This window comes from Pleurodeles waltl, chromosome 8, assembly GCF_031143425.1.
Source record: "Pleurodeles waltl isolate 20211129_DDA chromosome 8, aPleWal1.hap1.20221129, whole genome shotgun sequence".
In the NCBI taxonomy this organism is placed as follows: Eukaryota; Metazoa; Chordata; class Amphibia; order Caudata; family Salamandridae; genus Pleurodeles; species Pleurodeles waltl.
In genome coordinates this window covers 1,437,948,315-1,437,975,644 of record NC_090447.1, presented here as the reverse complement: position 1 = coordinate 1,437,975,644, position 27,330 = coordinate 1,437,948,315, and the positions used below count along the sequence as shown (strand labels likewise).

At 40.4% G+C, this 27,330-nt stretch overlaps 1 protein-coding gene across 1 annotated transcript in view; it reads left to right on the top strand.

Annotated features, from left to right (window-relative positions):
• The window catches only part of DSCAM (DS cell adhesion molecule), a 1,000,736-nt gene that overhangs the window by 171,918 nt on the left and 801,488 nt on the right, over positions 1-27,330 (top strand). Inside the window, exon 3 of the mRNA XM_069202587.1 lies at positions 3,431-3,577. Coding sequence (XP_069058688.1) covers positions 3,431-3,577 — 147 coding nt within the window. The remainder of the gene's footprint in view (positions 1-3,430; positions 3,578-27,330) is intronic.

The following is a 27,330-nucleotide window of genomic DNA, read 5'->3' as shown; positions in this document are numbered from 1 at the left end:
GGCCTCCGGAGCATGATTGATATCTGCGACCAAACTGCTAGGTGTGCTGGTTTCATCAGAAGTCACAGATGCATTCAAACACCATGTTAAACACATGTATCAACTTCACCTGGAATCCATATCTGATATAACAGGTAGAGATGGACTTTCCAACATCTGCGGTTATCATCTGTCCATAATGTCATCAACCATAAACACCTCATGACCAAAAATACTCTCGGGTACCCAGTAGCCTACTACAATTGCAAAGGTTACACACACACACACCTCAGCAGACATTTGGTCTGTGACTCACAGCTATGCTTCACTGTCATTCATCCTGGATGCTATTAAAATCTTGTACTGAATGATCCAGACACAGGAGCACAATCCAATTAAGTTATTGTTCTATGGTGTACTGTTACCCGACCACAGCTTCCTCTCTTTTTTCATATATGTATGCCAGGAATGATGTTAAGGTCAGAGGCAGCTTTTGGTGCAACTGAAACATTGCCGTTTTCCCACACAAGTAAGACAAGTGTCTAAATTGGGCATGTGCTCCATTTGAGTTGTATGTTAGAATATTGTTCGAAAACATATTATCTAAAAAGAATATGGGGCCTGGATACTAAAACATAATCCTACTGGGTGCAGATAGTTTTATTATTCACTCCAACTGGAGGATATTTTTGTAAAGAATATTTAGGAGACAATATGCCTGTCAGCAGATTTTTTTGGTTCTGATATTTTAGTAGCATAACTGCAGGTGAAGTATAGTGATTCCTACTGTTTGTTTGCTCATGACTACGGAATCCATAAACGTTCCCCATTCTGTCCTTGGCTGCCCCGAGTTCAGTTCCAGTGCCCATCACACTAAACTGCCTCTTTGTGAGGCTATTTAACATTGATCTTACTGTTCTAAAAGAAGTAACAAATGAAAAAAGAAACTTAACAACAAAAAACAAAAAAGTCAAAAACATAGATATCATGAAGGGTTTATTAAGTAGGAATGTGATGGACCCAAATACTATATTGACTCAAACACAAATGCCAGATATGATCTATCACCATCAAAGTGTGAATTGTTAAGTAGTGTTTCAGAAAGGGAGAATGCTACAGCATGAGAGGGTGCAATAAATCAGAAAGTGATTTATTTTAGAGGAATTGAAATGATCAGAGTGGCAAACAACAGAATCCAGCAAAGGAACAAAGAAATAAACATAATTTTAACTAAAAGAAAGGGGGGATGGAGAAGGATAATGGCATTCCAAAAGAAAGAAGGGAAATATTTTCTAGCATGACAACCAGATAAAAAATAAGACAAAGCACAGTTTAGCAACAAATACATCCAATAAGATTAACGTGAGGAGAAAGTGGGAGTTTTAAACAAAGGCTTGTCCTTTTGTATACTTAAAGATTCATTGTTTCAAATCTATGAGAAAGTTAAAGTTAAGGAAATATTTTGAAGTAACATTTTTTAAATCTCAAAGTAATAAAGAAATATGCAGATAAAATATCCAAAGAGGATTTGAGGAAATTCAGTTGGTAATACATCTTGATGAACATAATTGACAAATGCGGCAGATGTGGCAATGTCTATACATTGGACTACACATTACAGAAAGAATGTTGATATAAGCTCAAACCCTCCTATCCCCCATAATTACCTACTTAGGATATGTTTGAAGCATTTTATGGGGTGGTGATAAATTACACTGATGATCTTTCTTTGAACCCAACTCTGTTAAACAATAGGAAAGATTGATAGAAAATTATTAATACTTTAATCACAGATTTCAGATTATAGTAAAGATGTTTGGAAACGGCTGAATGAAGTTTTGAAACAGTCTCGAGACAGCTAAACTCCCAAATGAAGTTCATAGATTTCTTATATGATTGCATAATGCCAGGGTTACTAATGTAAAATAAATCTAGGTACTTAAATATTACAAGCACAAGTAAACCTTTAAAAGAATAGATGAAATATAATGGAGAGATTGTTCTGAGAGATGAACAAAATACATTTGATGAAACTGAATAATTTAATGGTAGTGAAGACCTGGCAATTAGGCAGAGGGCATAGATATTCAGTTGAAGTAGAAGTATACAATTGGAAATTATGGTGAAGGAAGGCACAATTAGAGTTGATATAGACCACAGAACTCTTATGCATACTAATGTAAAAATGTTACCTCAATATAGAACGAATTGATTATTGAAAATGTTTTGAGTATACATTCAGTTTGGGTTGTTCTTGTTGTATTTCAAGGCTAAGGAATGATGTAAATGATGAAAGGTGTTATGGGTTAATATTTTGTTGAACTCATTTGGAGAAAAGACAAATTTGAATTCAAAGATTAATTGTTGAAGAAAGTGACTCCCTAAAAACATGTTGGGAAGCTTTTCATTAATCTTGACCTAGGGACGGGGGCATGGATCATGGAAATAACTGCAGACGGTTTCAGGTTTTGTGAGCCACTTGCATCCCATGCCATTTTCCACTGGATAAATTTGTTTTCAGACAGCCTCACTGTCAGGTGTCTCACATCTAAAATAGTTCCAGAGTAAAGGTGTGAGAGAGGGAGGTGTCAGAGTGCAACTTAATCGTAAGGCACTAGCCTTCGACAGTATTAATTTGCCAACTGGCCGAAAATGCTGACTTATTAATGTGATCAGACCTCCTTTCATTTCCCTTGTCATAATCAGTTATTTCTGGATTCCATAAAGACAAGCATGTAACTCTTTTGTATAGAAGCACCTATGGGCTTGATTTAAAATGTAGTGGGCAGGTTACTCTGTCATATCCCGTCTGCATTCTTACAAGTACATTACAGCCTATAGCACTTCTAATAAGGCCAGACCATAGGTCTCCTACACCACCAGGTTTACTAATGCCTCATATGAGGAATAAGGTATGTTTTGTGGTGTATCCACTATAATCAGCTTCTTTTTAAACTTTAAAAAAATTCTTATGTGACAATACAGTACTGTAGAAGAGCAACATACACAGAGGCTAAATTTTATATCATGTTACTGGTATCTTTCAGAACTCTCTGAGTGTACATGGATACATGTACTTGGTGTTGTCTGGAGCGTGCACCCCAACAACGATCCGCACTGTGTGGGAGGTCTGATGCCTAATATGGGGTGGTATTTATTGTATGTGACTGAGAGTGGCAGACAGCATACCCATAGGGAAATATTGTGATGTTGCTGTTTTGGGGCTGGACAGAGGATTGTGGTTGAAGAGTTGCATTAAAAAAAGTTTAGGTCTGTCTAATTGTCCAGTGCATGTAATGTCTGTAATTTAATGCATTCTAAAGGTGTGTTGTACTTATTTAGGTGGTCTGTCTAAAAATAACTTTAAAACGAAGTTAAGTATGAAGTATCAATAAAAATACCAGCTTTAAATGAAAATTATACCAATCGTCTCTATCTCGCCTTTTCCCAGTTTTACGGGAAGCCTACACAGTTCGTGTAGAAGACCAGAAAGCCATGAGGGGCAATGCAGCGGTTTTCAAGTGCATTATCTCCTCCTCTGTGGAGGCCTACATCACGGTTACCTCATGGGAGAAGGATACAGTGAAAGTTGTCTCAGGTAGGCTGGTACTTTCCTCCCTCTTTCTTTCCACCAATAAATCTTTTTTCTGTGGAGCGTATGGTACCTTACCACATAAAGCAATTGGTGTCAGAAGTATTTGGATTTATCATCGCTAAAACTCCTAGTGGCATTTTAATTTGAAAGCAGTGCTTTATGCTAGCACTATAATGGCCCAAATAATGTTTCTTGCAATTCTACCACTGCCATTTCAGTAAATAACATTTTGCCCAACACAGTAACATACCACAAATACCTTTTACCTCTAATAATTGACAGTAATCAAATGAAGCAACTTATACCACAAGAAATTCAAATGCCACTGTGTTATATGTCCCTTTGCCATCTTAGTTTTTTTTGCACATCCAACATATAATACATTTTGCCATGGTTAGTCAGTTCTGTTTGTACTCTGGAATATCAAGTACAAGAATATTGTGACACACTAATGTCATGATCTAAATATTGAGGGACAAACCACCGGACGGTAAGTGCATATACTGAAGTACAGATTCACTGTCCTAAACTCCCCATTTATCTACCTTGACAACATATGGATATCGTCGAGGTAGATAGATGTGAAGTTAAATCTAGAAATGTTATACATTCTTACCTTTCGTTTCTGTGTCCTAAGACATTTTGTAGTTGATATTCAGGATCCACAGCTCCCTGTTTGTCCCTATAATGTGGTGTAAGGTGATGCTGAACGTCTAAATTCATCCTCTTTTTACTCCTGAAAGATACAAGAGTTGACATGACTTGCCACATTTTGGAATCAGAAATAGTTTATTTTCAATTTCAAAAATGCATTTCTGTGGTTTTCCTTAGTCAATCTGCTAGAAGGCATTGACACTCAATGGTTTTAAGGGATGATGCTGTGCTAGTAGAAAACGATATCATGATCTATTCAGAAAATGAAGTGCCTTGTGTTACTAACTGGTCCTTTAGACATTAGAATTCTAGTGAGTGTGTTTGAGCACAATTAACCAGGAGGAACAGGCACTGGTTGTTTTGTATTGTGGGACTATCTTCATAACTTTTTTGTTTCATTTTTAATTAAACATGTGATTGAAAGATCACTTTGAATGCTTAGACCTTGCAAAGAGTTCCATACTTTAATTAACAACATTCAATAAATGGTATTCAGTGGTGTTTTGTTGTGAAGCACACTAGTCACAAAGCAAAACTACAAGGCCCAGAATGCAATGTGATGTGATTAAAGTGCCGAACCTGATGTAAAGCCACCAGCCAACAATGACAATCTACACCGACGTGGCAGTACCTCCAAGTGGTCATGTGAACAGTGCACAAAAGCAGTGGAAGGCAATCTGAAAGAATCAGGCTTCATGGGTTTGATCAGGTGGATGTATAAATGAATCTGGTCTAACTTCCATAAATTGCCACCTCTTTAGCAAGGTTGACAACTTACAAATTATATACTATTTAAAAGGGATTATACAAATGACCTCCAGCTCTGTTCAAAACAGTATTTGAGTACACCAGATCCTTGATCCACTAATGATGCAAATCCGACAGAGTGCTGAGAGAGTATGAGAGTCAGTCACTATGTGAGAGAAAGCATGTAAAAGAAGAAGTAGTGAGGGTGAGGGATTGTCACAGAGTTTGAGTGACAGGATAGATTCATGTAAAATAGAGAAACAATCAGTTTAGCACCATTTATTATCATCCCACTACACTCATTTCAAATGAGGAGATTATGGCGTACTTAAATATATTTCTCCTTAAGAAACATATAGCTATATGTCCTTTGCTGTAAATGTTGCATGCATTCAAATGATTGAAGACACTGTTTTTTACAAGGGGAGCTGTATAAACATTGGTTTCTTCAAGTTAGGAAAACACTGGAAAAACACCAACACAATGCACCAAAAAAAAAAACAGGAAACCTACACTTAGGCCCTGATTACAAGTTGGTCACTACATTCTGACTGGTGCGTAAACCTCTGTTTATGCACAAGTCAGAATTACAAGTTGGTAGGTATTTAAACATCCAATAATTATCAGGTTAAAGAAATTTAACAGGGGAAAAGCATATCATAATTTCCATATCATGCGGATTTTGGTGTGTTAAACACTGATATCTGCATGTTATTTCCCACCAACTTGCAATGTTTGCATAGTTGTTAGTTATTCTGAAAACCTATTGCTGGGGTGACAAGCCCAGGCCTAGTTTTCAATTCCTGCAATAAGATACAGCCTCCATTCACAATATATTACTGCCTTTCACACTTAGGAACACTCAAGTAAGAACTTTGAAAAGCACAGGTAGAAGGATTATGTAAGACGACAATCTGATACTTTACTTGGCAAAGGTCATTGACAATAATCAAATGTTTTCCATTTGGTTGTACCTGGGGTTTTCTAGTGCTGATATATGTGACGGTTATGGGAAAACATTTGTATTTAACCTCTTTCCTCAATTTCTACATGATAGGTCAATATGCCAATGCCCATATTTACTAACATTTTGCATGGGTGGTCACGAGATGCAAAGTGATGCAAAAGATAGCGTCTAAAACAAAGTGATGGAAAAGATAGCATCTGCTTACTTAACATTGTAAAGGCCCTTGACTGTAGTGCTAAATTGTGCAGCATCATGCATGCACCTGAGCAAACTTCAGTAATTGTGATGTCCAATGTTTTTAAAGTTATTTAGCTAGAATAGTGGGTACTGGTGAAACTATCCAAAATTTCCTCATCTAATATAAGCAGCAGAAGTATATGTAGATAATAAGGGGCAGCTTCTTCTCGTCACATGCTTTTTTATTCCTTATTTTCCATTCTACAAGTTTTCATACCCCTTTCTCCTATTATTTGAAATTAGAAACTTACATTAAGTAGTACTTGCTCATTAACCAAGCTCCCTCTCTCCTCATACTAACCTCTCACCTCATTTCCAGGCTTGTAAAAATCTGCAGAGGTTGCCTCCTGTTGTATTCACTGCAAAAAAAGAGGCTCTCGCAATTGAACGTTTCAGGTGGACATGTGCCACAGTCATCTATGACTATTTGTGAGCGGAATGTTTTTCAGCCCTATACAAAATTGCTAGAACACATTTTCCCCTATTGCAACATAATGTGACCGGTGGAAATTGTGTTTTGCTTTTTATAGTCCCTCGGGATGAATAACTGTTTCAAGTACACTGTTTACATATTTACTCTTTCAGTGCTATTCAAAGCAGAGAACATAAAACACATTACACAAGTGACTTGTCAGCACAAAAGTTAACATCAATGATGAGAGGCAAATTATCTGCTAGACATTTGTTTTGGTAGGTAGGCCTTTTAAGAAGCTACAATTGCAAGTTTTAATTTTCAAATTGCAATATAAATACAAAAAGAAATTTGCTTTTATGTGTGCAACATTACATACATTAAGCAGTGATGTGTGTGCTACATTGTGCATTTTTCCTTCACTTGTGTCGTTTTGTTGCAGTTTGTTACTTAGTTTGCAAAATATGACACTCAAAGTCTTCCAAATGTTATTCACCTAGTAAGAGGCAAAACTTTTCTTTTTTACCACATCCCAATCAAACAATCACAATCAAACAATCAATAAGAGCTCTTATGTGCATGGCCTTGGTTTTGCGTCAATCTAATAATTTGATGGCAAATGCATGCTCAACAGTTAAATGAGTGTAATAAGTATTGCAAATTATGGGGACAATATGTGCAATTCAGTACTTTTCTCTTTAAATATTTGTATTTCAGAGTACAGCGTCTTTAAAGTCTCCATAGCCAGTACTATTTTTACTGAGATGTATATCTTCTAGTTAGAGGATAAATGATGGGCAATGTGTACCTATGGTTGTGTCTTGATCACCATGAGTTGAGCATTTGCAACTCATTAACTCAGATTTAACTGATTGGCTTTGTTCATTTAGGGCCTTGTTCACAAAACGCCTTTTGGTTGCATTAATATCATAAGCAACAACAAAATGTTATGGTGTGACCCCCAAATTTTGGTTTGGAGAATCAGGATTTGAGAATTTTCCCAACCCAAACTCACCCTTGTGGCTTCAAAAAATTGTCTGGTGTGATGACTTTCCACTGCCATAAGAACACGGTTATGGGTGGTCAAAGGGCCAATTGGAATGAACTGAAAACTCACAATGTCATTCCTCTGTGAGTATTTACAAACATGTGAGACAAAAATCTGTACCCAAGTGTTGTGATCATTCTGAAGTCCACAAATGTGACTGCCTGTTGGCTCACTGCATGACGGGTCTTGTTACAGTTTTCATATCATATGTTTTAAATATTTCTTTAAGCTTTCATGACTTTCATCTGTGTCTAAAAATGATGTCAATTGATAAGAACATTATACAGGTATCCATTTTAGCAGAGTAACTAAAACTGTTATTGATTGGTGAGTAGTTTAAGATCCTTTTTTTGTTAATTGGTGGTTCTTTTGCAGGTGACTACCTGTGAGCTAAGACATTATTAGGGTGAAATGTGAAGGAGTGGTTTAAACCAAGGTGGCGTTTCTCACAAGGCATCAAGGGTTAGGTCGATAACCACAGTTTTCCTTTTACATTTGAGATGCAACTGCTTCAATTACCGCAATGCAACCACTCTCACCCAAAACTTTGTGGCCATGACTCAGCCTGGGTGAAAAAGAGCCCATCTGCCTCACTCAATGGAATGCTGGACCAAAATCAAGTAATGCCTTGTGGACAATCTGCCACAAAGTGGGATTACCCATGTCCCTGAAGTACACTGTCACAACAGTAGAGTATCCAATTTCTCATACAAAGATACTGTTTTGGCATTTTAGGCAATTGGTTGGCGTTTGGGCCAATGCCAAAAATATTCTTCTCCTATTCTGCCCCAGGTGGTACAAGACAAGATTCTTTTTACTGTTAAAGCTGCAAATTCTCAACAGTGGTGGACAGAGCCATAAATGATGAATGGCCAAGTATCAAGTATCAATTAGATGTCAGTTCATCAAAACAGCAGTTGACTTATCTTGCATACTCTGACCTTTGATGACATCACAGGGTGGCTCCTCAACGGCCTTCTAATCAATGCTGAGGTCCTTGGGAACAGCATGGTGTGAAAACTTCAGAATGTGAGCATGGCTCTTGGAGCCCTGCTCAATTTTTATCGCCTGGAGCTACCTTCAGGACCCCTGATACCAAAGGTAGCAAAGGTAGTGCAATGGGGTAGCAAATGCAAGCCACCCCTGCTTGGCATCAGTGGATTCCATCAATCCATCTTTTTTTACCATGAGTCACTTACGTCTAAGATCAATGCTATAACACAATATCATGCATATCCCAAGCATTTTGAGTGCAGTCAATGGTATGTAGATACAACTTGCAGATTTTCTGTGACTCACTTACTGAGTAAAGTTGCTGATGCATGCAGTGATTTAAAGGATGAGTAGCATTAATATACCAGGCTTTCCATTTGTGATTTGTTTCTAAGCGATGGAAGGAAAAACCTTGTTTTATAAAATAATTGCCTTCAGATCTGCCAGTAGTCAATACCAGAATAATATGACCATAGCCCAAAGCGGGCTATTGATCGATGGTTCAGCCTTCTGTTCCCTGTGCTGGAAAAAGATGCCAAGGCTCAACAGGAGTATTGAACTGTTTCTCACTAATGATCAATATGTGGATATTCTGCACAGGACAGGTTCACTGCTTTGACTACAAAATAGTATTTAACAATTTGTCTTGGTTGAATGAGGAGAGATCTGCACTACTAGGAGAGAGAGATTTGCATTACTCGGAGATAGCTCAGGGGTGAAACACAGATAGAACATAATGTGATAAATCAGCATAATCTAATCTTTGGATGCCCCAACAATAGAAGTCTGTGCATTGTAACTGCTGGTGCACAGGACATGCACTTAAGCAGAAAAAAAACAGAACGACCAGTCATGCGAAAGGTACCCTTAAATAGCATTCACTTTTTTATTTTATTTTTTATTTTATGTTTGTGGACATGAGTAATATTATTTAGGTGATGGCGTGCCAGGCATGTTGTTTAACTATGGAATTTTCAGGCTTGTTATAAGGTGGTAGAAAAATGCAAATTATATTGTAAAATATGTAGATTTATATTATGAATTTGTATGATAGTGGAGGTGCATCCAAAAGCAGAAGGAAACACTTGCTAAGCACCTACTACGCTATGCTCAAAATTATTTTTTGAGCTACAGGTGAATCTCACATACTGTAGTAGGAGGATGACAAGCACATTCACAAAGAACACTACTGTGCATGTCTTACACTGCATATTAATGGTTAACTGGGTGTTACATAAATGACAAATAATGATCACAACAAAAATAAACACATATATGACACAAGTGCATGTTTCTAATTCTGTACTTTTAAAGTACAAGTCTGGATTGGTTGGCGTTTGTGTGCATACATACATGCATGTGTGTGTCTGTATGTGCGTAACATTAAACACTGGAAACCCCACCCAGGTAGCAGTTGTAATTTGTGACCTCTGTGTGCCTTGTGGGAACACCTTACAGTAACATTCATAAATGAAATGGATATCACTGTGCAGTTCTCCAATGGGGGCAGAAATTGTTAAAACCCTTTTTAAAGTATGGTCCCTTAAAAACCAGTGCTCTCAATGTGATACCAACATCCATGTATGAGTGAGGGGTTGAGAGTGATGATGTCAGTAGGTGCCTTAGCCCCTACACCCAAACGAATCGTGGGAGCCAATGAATAACTCAATACTCAGCTTCTATATGAAAATGAGTTAGTTGGGGTGACTGGAGTACACATGCCTTGATATGAAATCACTGTCCTCCAAAACACAGATAACCTTTGTGCATAAACCAGCTTGATTGTTGGGTCTACTGGTTGGACACTGTGGTGAGAAAAATATCCATTGTGATGCTAACAATCCTCTGTTGAATATCTAGGCCCAATTTCAAAACCATTCACCTGGAGAGTGCCCATCTTATTTCATTGACATTGTAGTTTGAACTAAGTGTAATGTCTTCTCATGTTTTTTAATTAGTGGCGTTTAAGTCTGTCATGTTTTCTGACCAGTGTTTATATGAACACCTGGTGCAGTGCATTTTGAGATGAATACATTATGAATTCAGGGAGTTAAATAAAGCTATTTCTATCTGCTGGTCATATTTCAGCTCTCCCATATGCAGATGATTTCAGAACGGAATATTAGACAGAGTTCAAGCCTCCTTTGTTGTGGGGGTTACAAATCCTATTTTCTCTGCCTGACGTTTTGCCTTAAAAGTGAAATTTTGTTATAAACAACAAGGGAAACCCATGGATAACAAGGAACAAATGGTTCACATATAATTATTAAAGAAACAATGGCCCCTAATTAAGAGATGAAAAATATACATACACAAATGAGAGAACAATCATACCCATTTGCACAGTCCAGTCAACACAAGATATATTTTATCAGCAATGAAACTGCACAATGAAATGTAAGTGGGAAAACATGTTCAATAAGAACAGACTAAGGCAAATTTGTGACAAAAATAAATACATCTGATAATTCATAATTCATCAAGGACACAACTCTTAATTAGGAATCATTGTTTCCTTAAAAATTCTAAGTGAAATTTGGCACACTTTAGATTTCCCCTGGAAAGATTATGACAATTTTTTCAATCTTGTTTGTAGATCTCATAGTGATGTATTAATATTTTGTGAGTTTAGAATATCTCTTTAAATGGTCAATTCAAGTTCTTTTATAAATAGTAAATGGTATTAATATGCATTTTTATATCAAATACCTCAATAGTTTAATGATTTGTTACATATGTACTCATGCACAAATTATTCCTATAGACGGGCATAGGTTTAGCCCTAAAGAATTATCTGCACTAATGTATAGGAATAAAATAGAGATTCATAGATTGGTGCTATAGAGAGACATTGATTTAAAACAAACTAGCACTTGCTGCTAGTACAGTCCGCCCTTCTGAATGATTTCTTAAACGTGTAATTGCAGCATGTTAGTATCTGACTCACTACATACTAAAGTAATATATTTGAACATTGTCAACAAAATAAACTGTGGAAATTGACACACAGCACCTAACAAATAGGAAGGTTAATGTTTTGTAAATACTCAACTGTATGTCCCAGTCTTGCAATCATAATGTCATGTCCCCTCACTTTCTAAAGAATTTCAATTGTGTATGGGCTAATTTTTTTTTAAGTAATCAATTATTAGGGTGACATGGTCAATTTTGGAGGGATCCACATAGATAGATGGCTCGTGAGGGAGGGAAGGCCCTACAGAGCAATACGTTGTCTGGTTTGCTCATCTTATTGTGGCACATGGCTGTCCAATCACCACCATCACAGACACACAAGGACCGGCTGTCTACACTGCACCCACATTGGGCTAAAAATAACAGAAGGTTTTTATAGTTGCAGAAGATAGTCCGTCTACTATGTTCATTAAACTATAGACTTAATAGAAGGGATATTTTAGCAACAATGAATATACATCTTAAAGTATGCTTAAAGAAGGCTTTACTAGTTCGACTGAGGGACATTTTCATTATTCAAGGGATCCTACATGCAGACGTTGCATCAAAGCTGTCACGCTATCTCCACTTCAATGCTTCTTTTCATTTATTGTGTTATGCCTCTTCTTATAGCCCGTTTTAATGGTGGATGCTTGACAAAAGTTGTTTCAACATTCAGAGTGCTATGATGTAATGTATTGACTTATGCAAAGTGTCCTTCAGTAGCAAAGACTCTCTGTCTCTCTTCTTAATTTATATATGCGATTCAGACTGATTTTTTAATTTTTAACACATAGAAATTTGCATAGGAATGCTGTTCTGGGCATCTGATATTATTATGCCATGAAGTTAACTTGCTACTGATAAGGGAAATAAATTGCAGTTTTTGTAAACTAAAGGACTACAATATAGGTTGAGGAGGGATATATCCATGCCACTTTTTATGATATCCACTTAAGATAAATTTATATACAATTAATTTGAAACAAACAAATTTACATATTCAGTGGGTATACTTAAAATAAAGCTTGAATACAGCCCCTTAGTTGTTAAAGTTTATTTATTAATCTTAGCTATTGTCTAAGCATATTAGTGCACTGCATGGTAGAAGCCCTTCCAGTACATGTTATAAGCTTCGCTCTTATCTACTTTGACACTTAGGTGATCAGCTGCAGAGTTGTGTGATACATGCGATAATGCAGAGGGAAACAGAAGTATATAAACTTAGATGTCTTAACCAAGTTTTCTTAAGAAGATGTGGATTTACTAAGCAGAACAATTTAATATACTTTAGGTACAGGATATGGGGAGCTAAAATGACAGCGAAAACAAAACTTATACCCATAACAGCAAAATGAAAATGGGAAAAATGAAGATACAAGTGGTTTGGGATTTTTAATTGAAGAAGCAAAAACTAGTTACAGGGACACTTCACACAGGCCAGATTTGGTGCACACTGGTCTTCTGATTGAACCTTTGGGAAAAGTTCCAAGAAACCTTCCTATTCTTCAGACCCTTCAGGGTGAGTTCCATAGCACTCAGACCTGAAGTTCAAATGGCAGAGGACACCCCGTGATGTAGCAGAAACTTAGTGCTGTCCCTCATATCACAGAAGTCATCTATATGTGACAGTTTATGCATTATGTTAACCAAAGTAATAATGGTTTAAATCTTGAACGATGCACTGAGAAGTCAATTTTAGATGTGGATTCATTTAGACTAATGTTAGAAACCCTGGTGGTATCAAAATAAAACGAAATATCTGATATTATGATGCAATTTAGAGTCTAGACTAATAGTAGATATTGAAACGATATTGAATTTTTAATGATTATTTAAAAATGTGCGCAAAAATAGAGAAATGGAGTTCCATGTTATACTGACTGAAATGTATTGACAGAGTTATTCCATTTAAAGTTGCTGAAATCTAGATGCTGATGAATAATTATCAACGAGGAATTATTAATTTGTGTATTAAAATGTGTTCTAATTGATGCATTAGTTTGCTGTATTAATTAACTTGCATTAGCCTGTTAGGCCCTGATATTTGTGACTTTGCAGAAAATGCTGATTTATTTTTTAGTGTGAGTTTTCTTTCAGATTTCGTTCCCATGAGAAGACTAGTTTTGGTAATAGACCCCTATTGTTTTAGACGTAGAAGTGAAACAGTCTCCTTGAAAGTAGAAAATCCTGAACTGCGGACTGGCATTATATACAATTGTTTCAAACTCGTGTTGAACTACATGGACGGATGATGAAATTACAAACCTGTGAATAAATATTGATGTTGCAGTTTGGAGTCGTGTGATTGATTTCTGTTGGATGATGTCCTTTCAATGTAAAATGGACTGTTACCCCTGATGAATCAGCTTGCTGTGTGAACTTTAATAAACTGATAAACTGATTTTGGTGAGCTCCCAGAGAGACTCTTTGCAGATTTACTCTTGGTCAGATTTTCAGAGATCTTCCAGAATCCTTGCAGAGGAAGAGTCCTGCATGTTGAGCCCCTTGGAGAAGTATCTTCCTCTCTGCATTTGCCACTTTGAGATGCCATATTGAGACTTAGAGATTTTCCTTACCCCTGCAGAAGACTCTTGATCTAGCTTCTGTCATGCTGATGTGTTCCCTTTTTATCTATCTTTTGCCTACCTTAGTTAGTAGCTTTTTGATCAAGATTACCTATTTCCAAATTCTTTTTGCCCTTTTTATTCTTTTGTTGTTTGCCCATATGTGTTCCACCCCACACATGTATTTCCCTTATTTGGCTAATTGTAAGTTTTCCCTGTGCCCAGCTAAATTATGACTCTGCTGATTTGAAATTGATTTGATGTTTGCCAAAGCTGGGCAATTTTTTATTTCTGTATCTGATAATATGTTTAATGTTTAGCATTATTCTTCTTGAAGGTTTTGTTTTATTAATGTTAGTTTGTCTGAACTTATTTCATTGCCTGGGTCAACCCTTGGTGACCCTATACCTTATAGCTGTCTTAGAAGCATAGAACCCTTTATATCCAAACATACAGGTCTTCTGGATTGTAGTTACAGTGATCCAGTTCATGGGTTATGGTTCTTAGGGGTGGATACATCCCTCAGTGCCCAGAAGCTTAGATGCTTCCCAGCATTCAGCTCCTTGAAGCAAGTCCCTTCATTCAGACTGGAATGTGGCAGAATCTCAGCTGTAATGTGTCTATCCTTAGGTGACTGTAGATAATTTTCTCACACAATATATCAACCCTGTTCGTTTTTAGCAAAAATATCACCTAAATTAGCATATCTGCTCTAAGGGGGCATGATGTCTGCAGCACAATTTGGCAGCACTTTAGTGCAGCAACAATCTAAAAGAGGACACAATGGTGATGAATCATCCTGCATAACTGTTGTCGTGACTGCTTCTTTTCAGCAGTGTAGGATGTCCTGACGTGAAGTGGAATGAGTTGATAAAACAAATTCAAATCGCAGAGGCTGACAGCATCAGCACAGCTTTAAAGTAATGGGAGCTGCATAAAGGGAACACAAGCATGTCATTGTTACTGTGCCCATGGGATTAGAACCTGTGTGGCAGACCCCAAGCTGCAGATGTCAAGGAAAAGCACATGCACGTCTCTCCTAGTACCGCTGCCCTCTGATGGGAGCTGGAGTGGACCAATGGGATCTGTAACTCCCAATGTGTACACAGCATACAAGGGTGGGCAATCCAATTGCTCAAATGCAGACACGTTTATAGGCAAGTGATCAGCTTTTTAAACTGAATGACAGGTGCTGATGGGCAAAACTTGATTGGAACCTTCTTTGCTTATTTGGTGTGGCATGATCCAGTTGTTTTAGGTGTCACTGTCAACGTGTGAAACCTACCTCTGGGATACCACTGGTGCATAGGCTTCCTGGTTGGATAGTAAAAGACATCCCTATTTGGGGTGCAGAAGCCTCTTATCCCGCAGTGCAAGTCGCCTGCGGTACTGATGATAGTGATGCCTCTGAATACCTGCATCACTTCCAGACACCTACCTGTGTCAATATATCATTGGCCAATCCCTGTACCAACCTAGACCATGGCTATAGAGGCCAGTACAAATCTCTGCAAGTACCTATCTGTGTTAATGCAAATCTGTATCCCAATAATCAGTGCTGATCCCTGAATGAGCCACCACCAATTTCTGCCATTATAAACCTTTGCCCTGCTCGCCTGTACGACTGCCAAGCTGTGCCTCCGACAAAGTGCATAAATGAAACCCAATGATAAGTACAGCTGGGCAGCTTAGAGCCAGTGTTGAAAAACAGGTTCAATTTATTGCTAGGAGAAAGAAGATAGGCAGGTTCAGCCTTGCACCAATCCATTTCTATTGCAGGGTGGGCGCGTGATGGTTTAGGGTGTGCAAACTCGTACGTGTTGTTCTCGTGATTTCTACCCACCTGGTCGCGAAGTCTTCTGCATGCGTTTTTTTACATTCAGATCTGAAAATTTCGTGCCCCCTTTAGGTTACTGCAGAAAATGCTCAATATAATTTCACTTTCAAATTTTGTAAGAAAATAGTTTTAAAATAAACATGGAATGTCTGCTTTCAGAGACCACTGGCCTGAGGAAATATTGCCAGTTTGCATAAAAGGACAGTAAGGAGTTGACACAGGACAAACAGGTACCTCCGCTAGCTACAGCTAGGCCAGTGTTGCGGGTCTACACCAAGCTTCCCTTGCTAACACACACTTTGCGCACCGTAGCTGGGGGACAGGGCTCAAAGTCCGATTGTGAGAAAGGCAAAAGTTAGAAAACCCAAGTGTGCGCTATTGAAGAAGGAAGACGATAACGTAAAAAAAAACTGTGGAAAGCACAGCAAGGGCACCATCAGCCCTAATGCAAGCTAGGAAACTGGGTCCTCATCCCAAGGGTTGCAGGTATAAAACCACTGGGGGTGAAGTGGTCCCCTCAAGCCCTGAACGCCAGGGCCACTGCAATTGCCGCACTACTGATAGCTGCGCTCTTGGTGGAAATCTGGTGAGCCTCATGAGCAATTGCCACAAACTGCCGAGCATACCGGCGCTCAGAGGAGTGGGCTAGGAATCAGCAGCGCATCCTCAAACGATGGGTCCTTTCTGCAGGATGTGGTCATGAGCCCACGATCTCTGATCTAGAAGCAAGCAAGCCACTTAAAGCTCGAGCCAGATGCAGGGCTGGTCCAGCTCGAGGTCCTCTTGGACCTTGGAGGCCAAAACAAGCCAAGCTTTTATTTGGCTTCTGCCTGCCACCCTTGCTGAACCCTTGTGCACAAAATTACAAAGTATTAACATTGCAGGTAAAAAGGAAACACACAGATACCCGTGTGATGGCTGATTTGTACAAAGTGAAACAAGAATACCTGGGAGTAATCCTAGCTTCCCATTGTAAGCAAGCTCTGTGAGCTTTGGAAAATATTGTGTTTCACCAATCCCACTTTTTCGTCTTTTACCTTTCAATGAACCTAACTTATTAAGGTCAAAGATGCTGCATGCTAAAGGAATGCGCATTTTTACTAATTTTGAAAACACTACCATATCCGTGATGTTTGTTGCATGATTAACATGGCAAACATTTCCAGAGCTTGGCTCGCGCAAGGGTTTTTAGAGCCAAGCCAGACCCCTGGCTGGGCTCTGTCTCAGCTCTCCCTGTTCATCAGTTGGTTCATTACCCTCTACTCTGATATCTCACAGATATCCTTAGGCCTTAAGCTGAAGAAGGCCCGCTTGAGTGTGTCTTGAGGGGGAGGGGGACTGTGCCCCTGTGTTAAGCGACCCTGCCAAGAGGGTGTAATTAGTAGGACACGCACGTGCTGCCTTCATCTCTTCTGCCCCAGAATGACTTGGAAACCTGTCTGATTTGCATTAACTAATCCTTTGAGGATGAAAACCATGATAAACAAGCATTTGCAATGCAACGGATCTCGCATTTGCTCGAGTTAGAGCTAGTAGCGTTGTAAACTCCTAACTGGACTTTTCTTGCCACACAAATTAAAAGACAAAAAAATGCAGCGCAATCGCATTATGTAAAATGCAGCACGATCGTGCTGAAATTGAGAACGGAAAATCCGAGCGCAAGCGCGCTATGTAAAACCCCAGCGCGATCAACCTGCATGGAAAATAAAAAGATAAAGTAGTGCAGAAACATGCTGAAAACATGGAACTTCGTATGTTTTCAGTAGTTTATCGGAGCTGTGTAGGTGGGCTAAACACCAGGAAAGGCATGACGTCTGCATGCCTTTCACAAATGAAAGCAAGCGGATTTTAAAAGGCAAGCCCACTGACTGATGTAACACGGGCATGGTTAGAAGCCCAAAGAGAGATTACAGCAGGGGATGGAGTGTTTTAGGCTTGCCCCTAAAAAACGAGGAGCCGCGTCTCCCCTGATTGCCATTTAAGGACTTCCAAATGTGTTTGATTTTTCAAGTGTCTGCTGTGGTTCCTGCAGCATCTTGTCATTTTCCACCACTGATAACCAGGGGAAGACGGCTGCAGTGAGCCGTGGAAAGAACATGGAAGCTAATGGTCAGACATATCTAACACCTTAACAGGCTCACCAAACAACTGTGTGACATAGGCTGTATCTGTAGATATCTTCACATCCTCAAAAGATAGCAATGGATAGCAAAGACTAGACACAGTTCAACACTATGGCACCAATTATATGTCAGGTGGAGCAAAATGTCTGTAATGAATTCCATTCCACCTGATCATGCAAGCCCTGGTGTTTCACACCCCTTTCTCTTGGGGATGGGAACACCTGATCTGATTTTACCGGCCACAAACTATAAACCTTAACCCCATTCTCCCCACCCAGTACCCATCTTCCCTTTCCATCCCATATCTTCCCTGCCCCCCTCTTTCGACGCTTACCCACAGCACACAGCAAATAGCAAATGTGTCCACCAAACACCTTAGAATAGGGAACACTGGTATAATAACTGTCCCCACAGTTATTCCATGTTGCGAGTGGTTTAATGTATAATTTTATGCAGAGATCCTGGCCAAGCAATTGTAATAATGGCCGCAGGGAATCTCCACATTGAATGCCACCTAATTCATAGTCATGGCACAAGTGACATGACAAGCCTCATAGTTTGAATCTTCTTTTATCCCCTTCCTTTAGTGCGAAGCTAAACATTTAAAGGAAAAAAGGGTGTGCGCTGTGTACCTGGCTGGGAAACACAGGCCTTTATCATGTTTCACGGTGGCGTCACGCTTCATTCAGTTTCTACTTTCCCAGCTGCTGGAAGTCCAGGGAAAGCCTTCTGGGAATGGGGGATGTCATGCCTATGCTGTGGCCATTATGTTTTCCCCCCGACAATCAGATCACAGTGGACGTCCTGGCATCTTGATGTTGAGTCAATACTGGGTGACACATCAGGGTGCAGGGTTAGGGGAATTTAACTATGCCAACCTCTTGAAAGTTTGGGGAACTTCAAACCTTTTGTGGGTGTGACATTCCCCCAATTTGCCTCAGTATGTAATGTAGTAAAACATTATTCTCATCTCTCATCAGCACACGTTTAGAAGTAATCAACCAAAAATGATGTAAAATATGTGTATGTGAGAATGATCCACGTGGGAGCTGTTTTGTATGTTTGTAATGTATTATATCATATATATAGCGGGTTGGCATCAGAAGTGCGGCCACAATTGTTCAGCAATCCTTGTCCAATATGGACACATGTTGCCTAATAAGCAGGGTTGGTAGAGTGTGTGTTTATAGGGTGACCTATGTGGAAAGCATGGCATGCTGTATGTGAGGGACAGAGGCTTGTTCCGGACAGTGGACTTGGAGCTCCTACTATGCACAGCTGTGAACCCTTCTCCATTCAGCATGGATGTAGGTCTGGGCTCTGTGTGCTAGCTATTCATGTGGTATCCTACATGTGAGGTTCTGAGTCTACAGCAGTGGCTAGGTGAATGTTATATGGCAGGAGGGAACAGCCAAGCTTCAATACTCTTTAAAATTCATGTCGTTGGAGATCTTTCTCTTTTGGGGGGGGTGTCTTCTAACATTTGGAAGTCTCCACCAATGCAGAAATTCCACAATGTGTCACGCAATCTACTGGCTTCTTTGGCACAGTCGCTGTGAGGTGGTGGCAAAGATACTTGACAGAGCGCGCTCTACTACTAACACTGTGGATGCCTCCATCTGATGCCACTTCTGTTAAGTAATCAGCAGGTGATATGTCAGCATGTTACAAAACTCTTATAATAAGTAAATTAAAAATAAAACCTAAGCATGCAGGTGCTCTTGAATAACAAGCCTGGATTGCTTGATGGGGTCACTTATGACATCTGGCCTTGATATCTACAGAGACATATTGCTTATGCCCCTTGGCAGGACTGCTAGTAAGCATTTTGGTTTATCATCTGAGCTGTGTCGGGATTCGGATGCCCCCAATAAAGGCGAAACAGGTCCTGTGTTGCTTGTGTTCCAGGTCAGGGTAGAACTGGCCTGGCAATTCGGGCTGAACTTTTCCCATGAGGGGCGTTATCAAAACTGATTTGCATATGGTTGGATACAAACTGAGGTGGGTTGGCAGGGAAAAACATTGGATTGGGCTGCGGCCCGAATGAAACCCAGTGGATGAGATTAATTCAAGCATTCCATCCATCACCTTGTTTTTTAGCATGATTCCAAAGCCCATCACATAATACATAATAGCAAACCGTGTAACTAAATTGAATAGTGCACATTAATAAAACAACTATAAATGTACTTGCTTAGAGGATAGACTGCATTCATCTGTCATGATATTTACAAAATGTCTCGCCATCTATTTTAGATCTGGCTTGAGTGATCAGCTATTAAAGACCTATAGGTACTCATTAAAAAATACATATGCATAAACTGATTTATGACTCCACAACCTCAATGACGTGCTTCTATTGGAATTAATGAGGGACAATTTTACATCCAAGAATTTAACAAAACCATCACACTTCCTGTCACGTTCAATTATTTATCATATATATGTATGTATCCTCCCAACCATTGGCAAGCCCTAAATTTATGCCTTTTATGTGCAAAAAACAATAGTGTGTAGGCATGCAAACAACATTGTGAATGCCTGCGTTTGCAAAAACATTGAAGCTAAACCACTGACTTTGTCAATGCTTGTTTTTCTTTCTATCCTTGTTTCTCATATGAACTCACTATGTACAAGATGTCATAGCAGCGGGCAGGAGGACAACATTATGTAATAAGGAGGGTATGTGGGGCAGAAGTCAAAATTCCCAGGCCACTGACTGGCATCCCCTTGGCACTTTGCTAAAAACAAAATGGGTGCCATTGCTTCAGTCCGGAAAAATATGCTGAAAGTGTAAGCACGTAAATAACCACGATTTGTGCAATAATGCGACAAGTTCATGCATTATGTGTATGAATATTGTGCAACCTGTAGCTGACAAAAAAATGAATATTGGGTTTTAAATTGTTGGTCTTTGTTTACAACTAGAAGGAAGATAAAACTGTTTACACTAAGAATTCCACCTAAGCTCTTTTCGATAGGGTCTGTGCGTGCTAAGTCTGTGGCTTTGTCCCAGGAGAAATTTGCTCATTCTTCCATATGATGACAGCTGCAAATTCTCTGGGTACTAACTGTCCAGAGGTTGCAGCCAATTTAGCACAATGAGCCATGGGATGAAAAGGTCAACAGTGCAGAGTGGCCCACATTTAATGAAATGAGCTGCATTATTTATGTAGACAGCCGCCTACAAACCAGAAGAGAAAGGTCAGAGAGTCCCCAAGCCATCACAGGGTTTCCCACTGCAGGGTTTCTAATGCCACGAAACGAATTTGTCTTTTAGGTACCCACAACTGCTTAATGAAACAATAAATAGCACTTTTTAGACATCAGCAGTTCTCAGATTCACTCGAATCCTCGGAGTGCTGTCTCTGTAGAAATTTTGCTCCCTGCACCAGGTGACCTGACATTACAATTGGTGCAAGATAAGTAGTAAATACATTTTGCATATTCTGTGCTGTTTGTATAGGGGCAAATTAAGCTAACAGTCTTTGATCCAAGCTTAACTTCCAACATATCACATGATGTTTTGCAGCAGGGCAAAACTGGAGCAAACAGATTCTGCACTACCTCTGCCAAATATCTTTGACATATATGCAATAAGATACAGCGAAAAGTATATTGAATTCGTCAAATTGGAAAACCCAGTTTCTCTCATTGTGACTTATGCAGTGACCAATATGAGCACAAAATTGCTTTTCTCAGTTTTTGCTCTGATGCATAATATTTTATGTGAGGTTGACTGGAGCAAAATCTGTTGTATTCCTTGGTATGAAACAGTTGTGTTGAAAATACACGGTGTTACTTGTACCTACTTTGATGTTGTACAACTTATTGACCTCAGAAGAATGAATGCCTGAGCAGGCTGGATCAGAATTTGAACCAGAATCTGGATTTACACAGATGTCAGCAGCGAGTGTTGAAGTCATTGAGATATCCTCCTGGTTTCGAATACTCATTATTGAAATGCTAGCCTAAAAATGTCATGCCAAGGACTGGACACAAAATATTAAATAAATAGATGACAAGCCCACCTAATAATAGACATTGCATCACAGACATCAGCAAGCATTTGCAATGCAATGGGTCTTGTGTTTGCTCGAGTTACAGCTATTAGCGTTGTAAATTCATAACTGGACCTTTCTCGACACATAAATTGAAAATGAAAAGTAAAACAGTTGACGTAAGTGAGCCGATTCAAAGTGCCACGGCTGCCATAAGCATGAGCGCGAAGGAGAGATACAAAAGGAAAAAGAAGTTCTCTCGCAGTCAAACGTATCGGCAAATGTGCAATTATCCATGTAACAGAGTCAATGGCCAAGGCGGTAACAAAACTGTTCCAAGGAGGGACAAAAGTAAAGCATTTACCAATGATAACAAAGGATTTTTGAAAGGCAAGCCCATGAACAAGTGATAGTGATGGGAGTGTGGTGGGAGTGGTAAAAACCCACAGGTAGATTACAACTCATCAGAGCGCTTGCGCGCTCAACCTAAAAATGTTCTTTTATTGGACAGTAAAGAAGACTCACCTCCTCTACTCGACATATGGATCATAGACTACTAAACTCATAGGGGCCTTTTCACAAAGGCGTTTTAGAGTATGTAAAAACAGATCCATGTACACTTTTACACGCCTTTGTGAATTGGCCCTCAAATTGGCCTCTTTTTAGTAATAGGGAGTTTGATGTTTCAGGGCCAATTCCGATCTAAATGTAAGAATATGTAAAAGAGTACTCCTACCTCCCATATTCATAAATGCGTTTGTGTCTCGGCCCCGGAATTACCTTTCCCTATGTCCTCGCTCCTCGACCACCTTTCCTCTTCTCGCTCTCTCCTCTCGCGCTTAAGAGCCCATCGGTTGACGTGTGTTTTATACAAAAGAAAATTAATACAATGAAACAAAACATAAGAGCATTGGTATAAAAGAGGTACTGGTCCGTTCATCTGTGACGGTGAAATTTACCTATATATATATATATATATATATATATATATATATATATATATATCTCTTAAAAAAAGAGCAGTGGAGTGCGTCACCATGGGGGTGAAGGTACTCAAACCCAACAGTGGTGCAAAACCATTTTTGTGACTATACAGCGCTATGCAGATCTCAGTTACTATAACATAAAGTATGTTCTTACAGTACTCAGGAATCATTTTGTGGAGTTTTTTCCAAGTACTCTCTTATTACCTCCATTCAGTTTGTGGCTCATAACTATTCAGAACTTCAGTGGTGATTTACAGTTGCATTTGAACACTACAGGCCTCATTACTAATGTCCACCTAATATTGGGTGGCATTGCCGGGTCATTTAGCAGCAACTACACCTTTGATGCCGTGAATGGGGAATAATTCGCAGGACCCTTAATTACCTGACTCTTTGCCACATGTTTTTCACGAATTTTGGTTCCTCTGCACTTAAAGCAGGTGGGTGATGTGAGCAGCAAAGGCAGGTGGTAATAGCTCCGCACCCGGTTCTGCACCAGGGAAAACTTGTAATTGTGCAGGGCGGTATTCCACAGAAAGCCTGCAGACCTATGATGGTACTGATGATACGCCACTCTTGATGGTTGTATTGTATCAAGTGGACCATAAGAGTGGAATGGACATATGGTTAAGTGAGAAAGCTTCAACATGTGCTGTTTCCAAGAGCATCTTGAGAGCACAAACGTTGTGTGCCTATATATGTGTAACTATATGTATAAGTCTGTCTGTAAAATGATGCAGTGAGAACCTAGCTACAAAGCAGTGGAGCACTGTGTAGAATACAGTGCATCAAGAGAAGGTGGGGGGATCGAGTTGTGAGACTGGGCTTCAGCAAGGGAGGGAGAAAGGAGTCAGAAGACACAGCTGTCTGGAAGGACAGCATGAAAAGAGGCTGCAATGGGAGTGGTAGACTGTGGGATGAGATGAAGCCGGCCTGAGCGAGATGGGATAGAGTGCAGTGGCATGCTCATGGGGGCATTCTTGAGAGGTGGCCAGCCATAGGAGGCTGCATTAGATGAGGACTTACTTGATGTTATATTGAAAGAACTTTTTATAGCTCTGTATTGCCATTAGAAAAGCCTTGTAGCACTTCCATGCTCAGGCATCTTCCCACTCTAGTCTCATTGATTCCATCGAATACCAGAGACTGTTTTCTTTTTGAGCAGGGCCATCACTGGTGTAGGTGCAGTTAGCATACTGTTTATTAGGATGCTATGTTGGTTATTGTTTGGTACGTTGGAAGAATAAAGTAGCTAAATGTAATGAGGTATTCTTTATAAAAGTTTGAATCTTCAAGTTGCAGTGATCTGTGCTTTATGAACCTTAACAGAACTTGCATGTTTTCTAAATAGGCTTCTCTGAATAGAAAACAATTAAGACAGGCCTCAGTTATTACAAGACAGGTTTAAACCATACTTTAGGAAAATCTTCCTATAGGCTGAGGGAGGAAACAGCCTAAAACGTGTATTAAGGACATGGATAAGCTCCTAGAACAATCCCAGCTGGGGACGCCATAGAGGAAGACCAAGGACTCCTTAATTTCTGTAGCAAAAGACACGGTGAAGGCTTATTCCAAGGGAAATGCTTAGCAGAGACAGAATGAACACCTCACAAAACTACAGGAGTTAAAACATAATGTAAGGTCCAACTACTGTCCATAAAAAAATGCAGGAAAAATCTGAGCCTGTTGATGGAGAAACTTTTGAGAAAACTGGTTTAATGATTTCAATGAAAGTCATTTACAGTCAGTGTTAACATGGAAGTGTATGTATGTCAATCCTATGGGGAACAGGAACTCAAAAGCACCACTGGTGCAATCCTTGATCTTTTCAGAGAAGTCTTAGCCAAAGGCAGGCCTGCAAGTACATAAGGCAATAAGGAATAGACTGTGAATAATGTCACCTGAAGATGTAGTCATTTTTTGGAACTTACATCTCATGTAATGAGCAGGTTTTAGGACTCCTTTCGAAGGAGGGATCCATAAGGTCAGATATACTAGTTGGGTCAATGCTTTTAAGAAAGTTGAAGAGCAGCAAAATACTTCATGTTGGCAAAGGGGCTACTTGGCCGCTGTTGGCTATGAATATTCCTCATGTACACTAACCCTCTTCCCTTGGTTGGTTCTTCTACTGAGATTCTCTTTCCAGTGGGCAAGCGTCAAAAAAGGATTCCAAGAGGTCCATTGGGGCTTGTGGCGAGGAGTTTTGCAGAGAAGGAATAAGATCTGAGCAAGAAAAAGTGCCAGCAAAGTCACAGAGGGCTCTACACACTGCATGACCGGAAACACCTATCTGGGTCTTAGCAGGTGTTATTATTAACATTACTACTACTAATTTTGTCACCAGTGGAATGATGAGAAGCTGAGTCAAAGCTTTAGCTTCTGGTTACACACAGATCTCTGGCATGAAAGCTTTAGGCAACTTAGCTCTCACTGTCCAGTTTAGGTAGCCTCATAAGCTATTGATGGCTTAGCATGCTTTTGACACAAGACACAGGCTGTCGTGGCAGGTATCACGCAGTGGACTATCCATCCACTCCCACTGCTCCTGACATCATGGTCACAGGTTCAAATCCCAGTGGGTTCATCCAGCCTTTCTTCCTTCCCAGCTCAACAATCAATCAATCAATCAATCAAAATTTTTTATAGAGGGCGCTTCTCACCCTTGAGGGTCTCAAGACGCTGGGGAGGGGGGAATCAAGGGGAGGGTGCAGGGAGGGTCACTGATCGAACAACCATGTCTTGAGGTTCTTTCTGAAGAGCAGGAGGTCTTTGGTTTTGCGAAGGTTGGTTGGGAGGGAGTTCCAGGTTTTGGGGGCGAGGTAGGAGAAGGACCTGCCTCCTGTGGTGGTGCATTGGATGCGGGGGACTGTGGCTAGGGCGAGGTCGGCTGATCGGAGGCTGCGTGTGGGAGTGTGGAAGTTCACTCTTTCGTTGAGGTAGGTTGGGCCGGTGTAGTGGAGGGATTTGTGTGCGTGGATGAGGATCTTGAATGTGATTCTCTTGTCTATGGGGAGCCAGTGAAGGGATTTGAGGTGTGGTGAGATTCGTTTGTGGCTGGGGAGGCCAAGGACGAGGCATGCGGCTGTATTCTGGATTCTCTGGAGTTTGCGTTTGAGTTTGAGTGTGGTGCCGGCGTAGAGGGCGTTACCGTAGTCAATTCTGCTGCTGATGAGTGTGTGGGTGACTGTCTTCCTGGTCTCTGGGGGAATCCATTTGAAGGATTTTTTTAGAGTGCAGAGTGTGTGGAAGCAGGAGGAGGTTAGAGCATTGATTTGCTGTGTCATGGAGAGGGAGGGGTCCAGGATGATGCTGAGGTTGCGTGCGTGGTTTGAGGGAGAGGGTGCGGGCCTAGGGCAGTGGGCCACCAGGAGTCGTCCCATGTGGTTTTGTTGGGGCCGAAGATGATGATCTCGGTTTTGTTGGAGTTGAGCTTGGGGTGGTTAGTGGTCATCCAGTTGGCGGTGTCGAGGATAGCAGCGTGTAGGTTGGTTTTGGTGGTGGTGGGGTTGCGGGTAAGGGAGAGGATGAGTTGGGTGTCATCTGCATAGGAGAGGATAGTGATTCCGTGTGCTCGGTGGATGTTGGCTAGGGGGATCATGTAGATGTTGAAGAGTGTGGGGCTGAGGGAGGTCCCTTGGGGGACTCCGCTGGTGATCTTGGTAGTGTTGGAGTGGAAGGCGGACTCTCTGGGTCCAGTCGGTGAGGAAGGAGGTGAGCCAGTCTAAGGCTTTGTGGCGCATTCCTGGAGGCGTTGTGGAGGCGTGTGCGGAGTGTGTGGTGGCAGACGGTGTCAAGGGCTGCAGAGAGGTCTAAGAGGATGAGTGCGACGGTCTCGCCTTTGTCGACTTTGGTCCTGATGTCGTCAGTGCATGCGATGAGGGTGGTTTCTGTGCTGTGGTTCTTGTGGAACCCGGGTTGTGAGGGGTCAAGTGTGTTGTTTGCTTCGAGGAAGTGGGATAGGTGGGCGTTAACTAGTTTCTCAGCAACCTTGGCGGGGAAAGGGAGGAGGGAGATGGGGCGGTAGTTGGAGAGGATCTCCGGGTTGGCTTTTTTTTTTTTTTTATGAGAGCAGTGGTTTCCGCGTGCTTCCAGGGGTCTGGGTAGGTGGCGGAGTCGAAAGAGGAGTTGATTATGTTGCGCAGTATGGGGGCAATGGTTGGGCTGGCTTTGTTGTAGAAGCAATGTGGGCAGGGGTCAGAGGGGGATACGGAGTGGATGGAGTTCATTTTTTT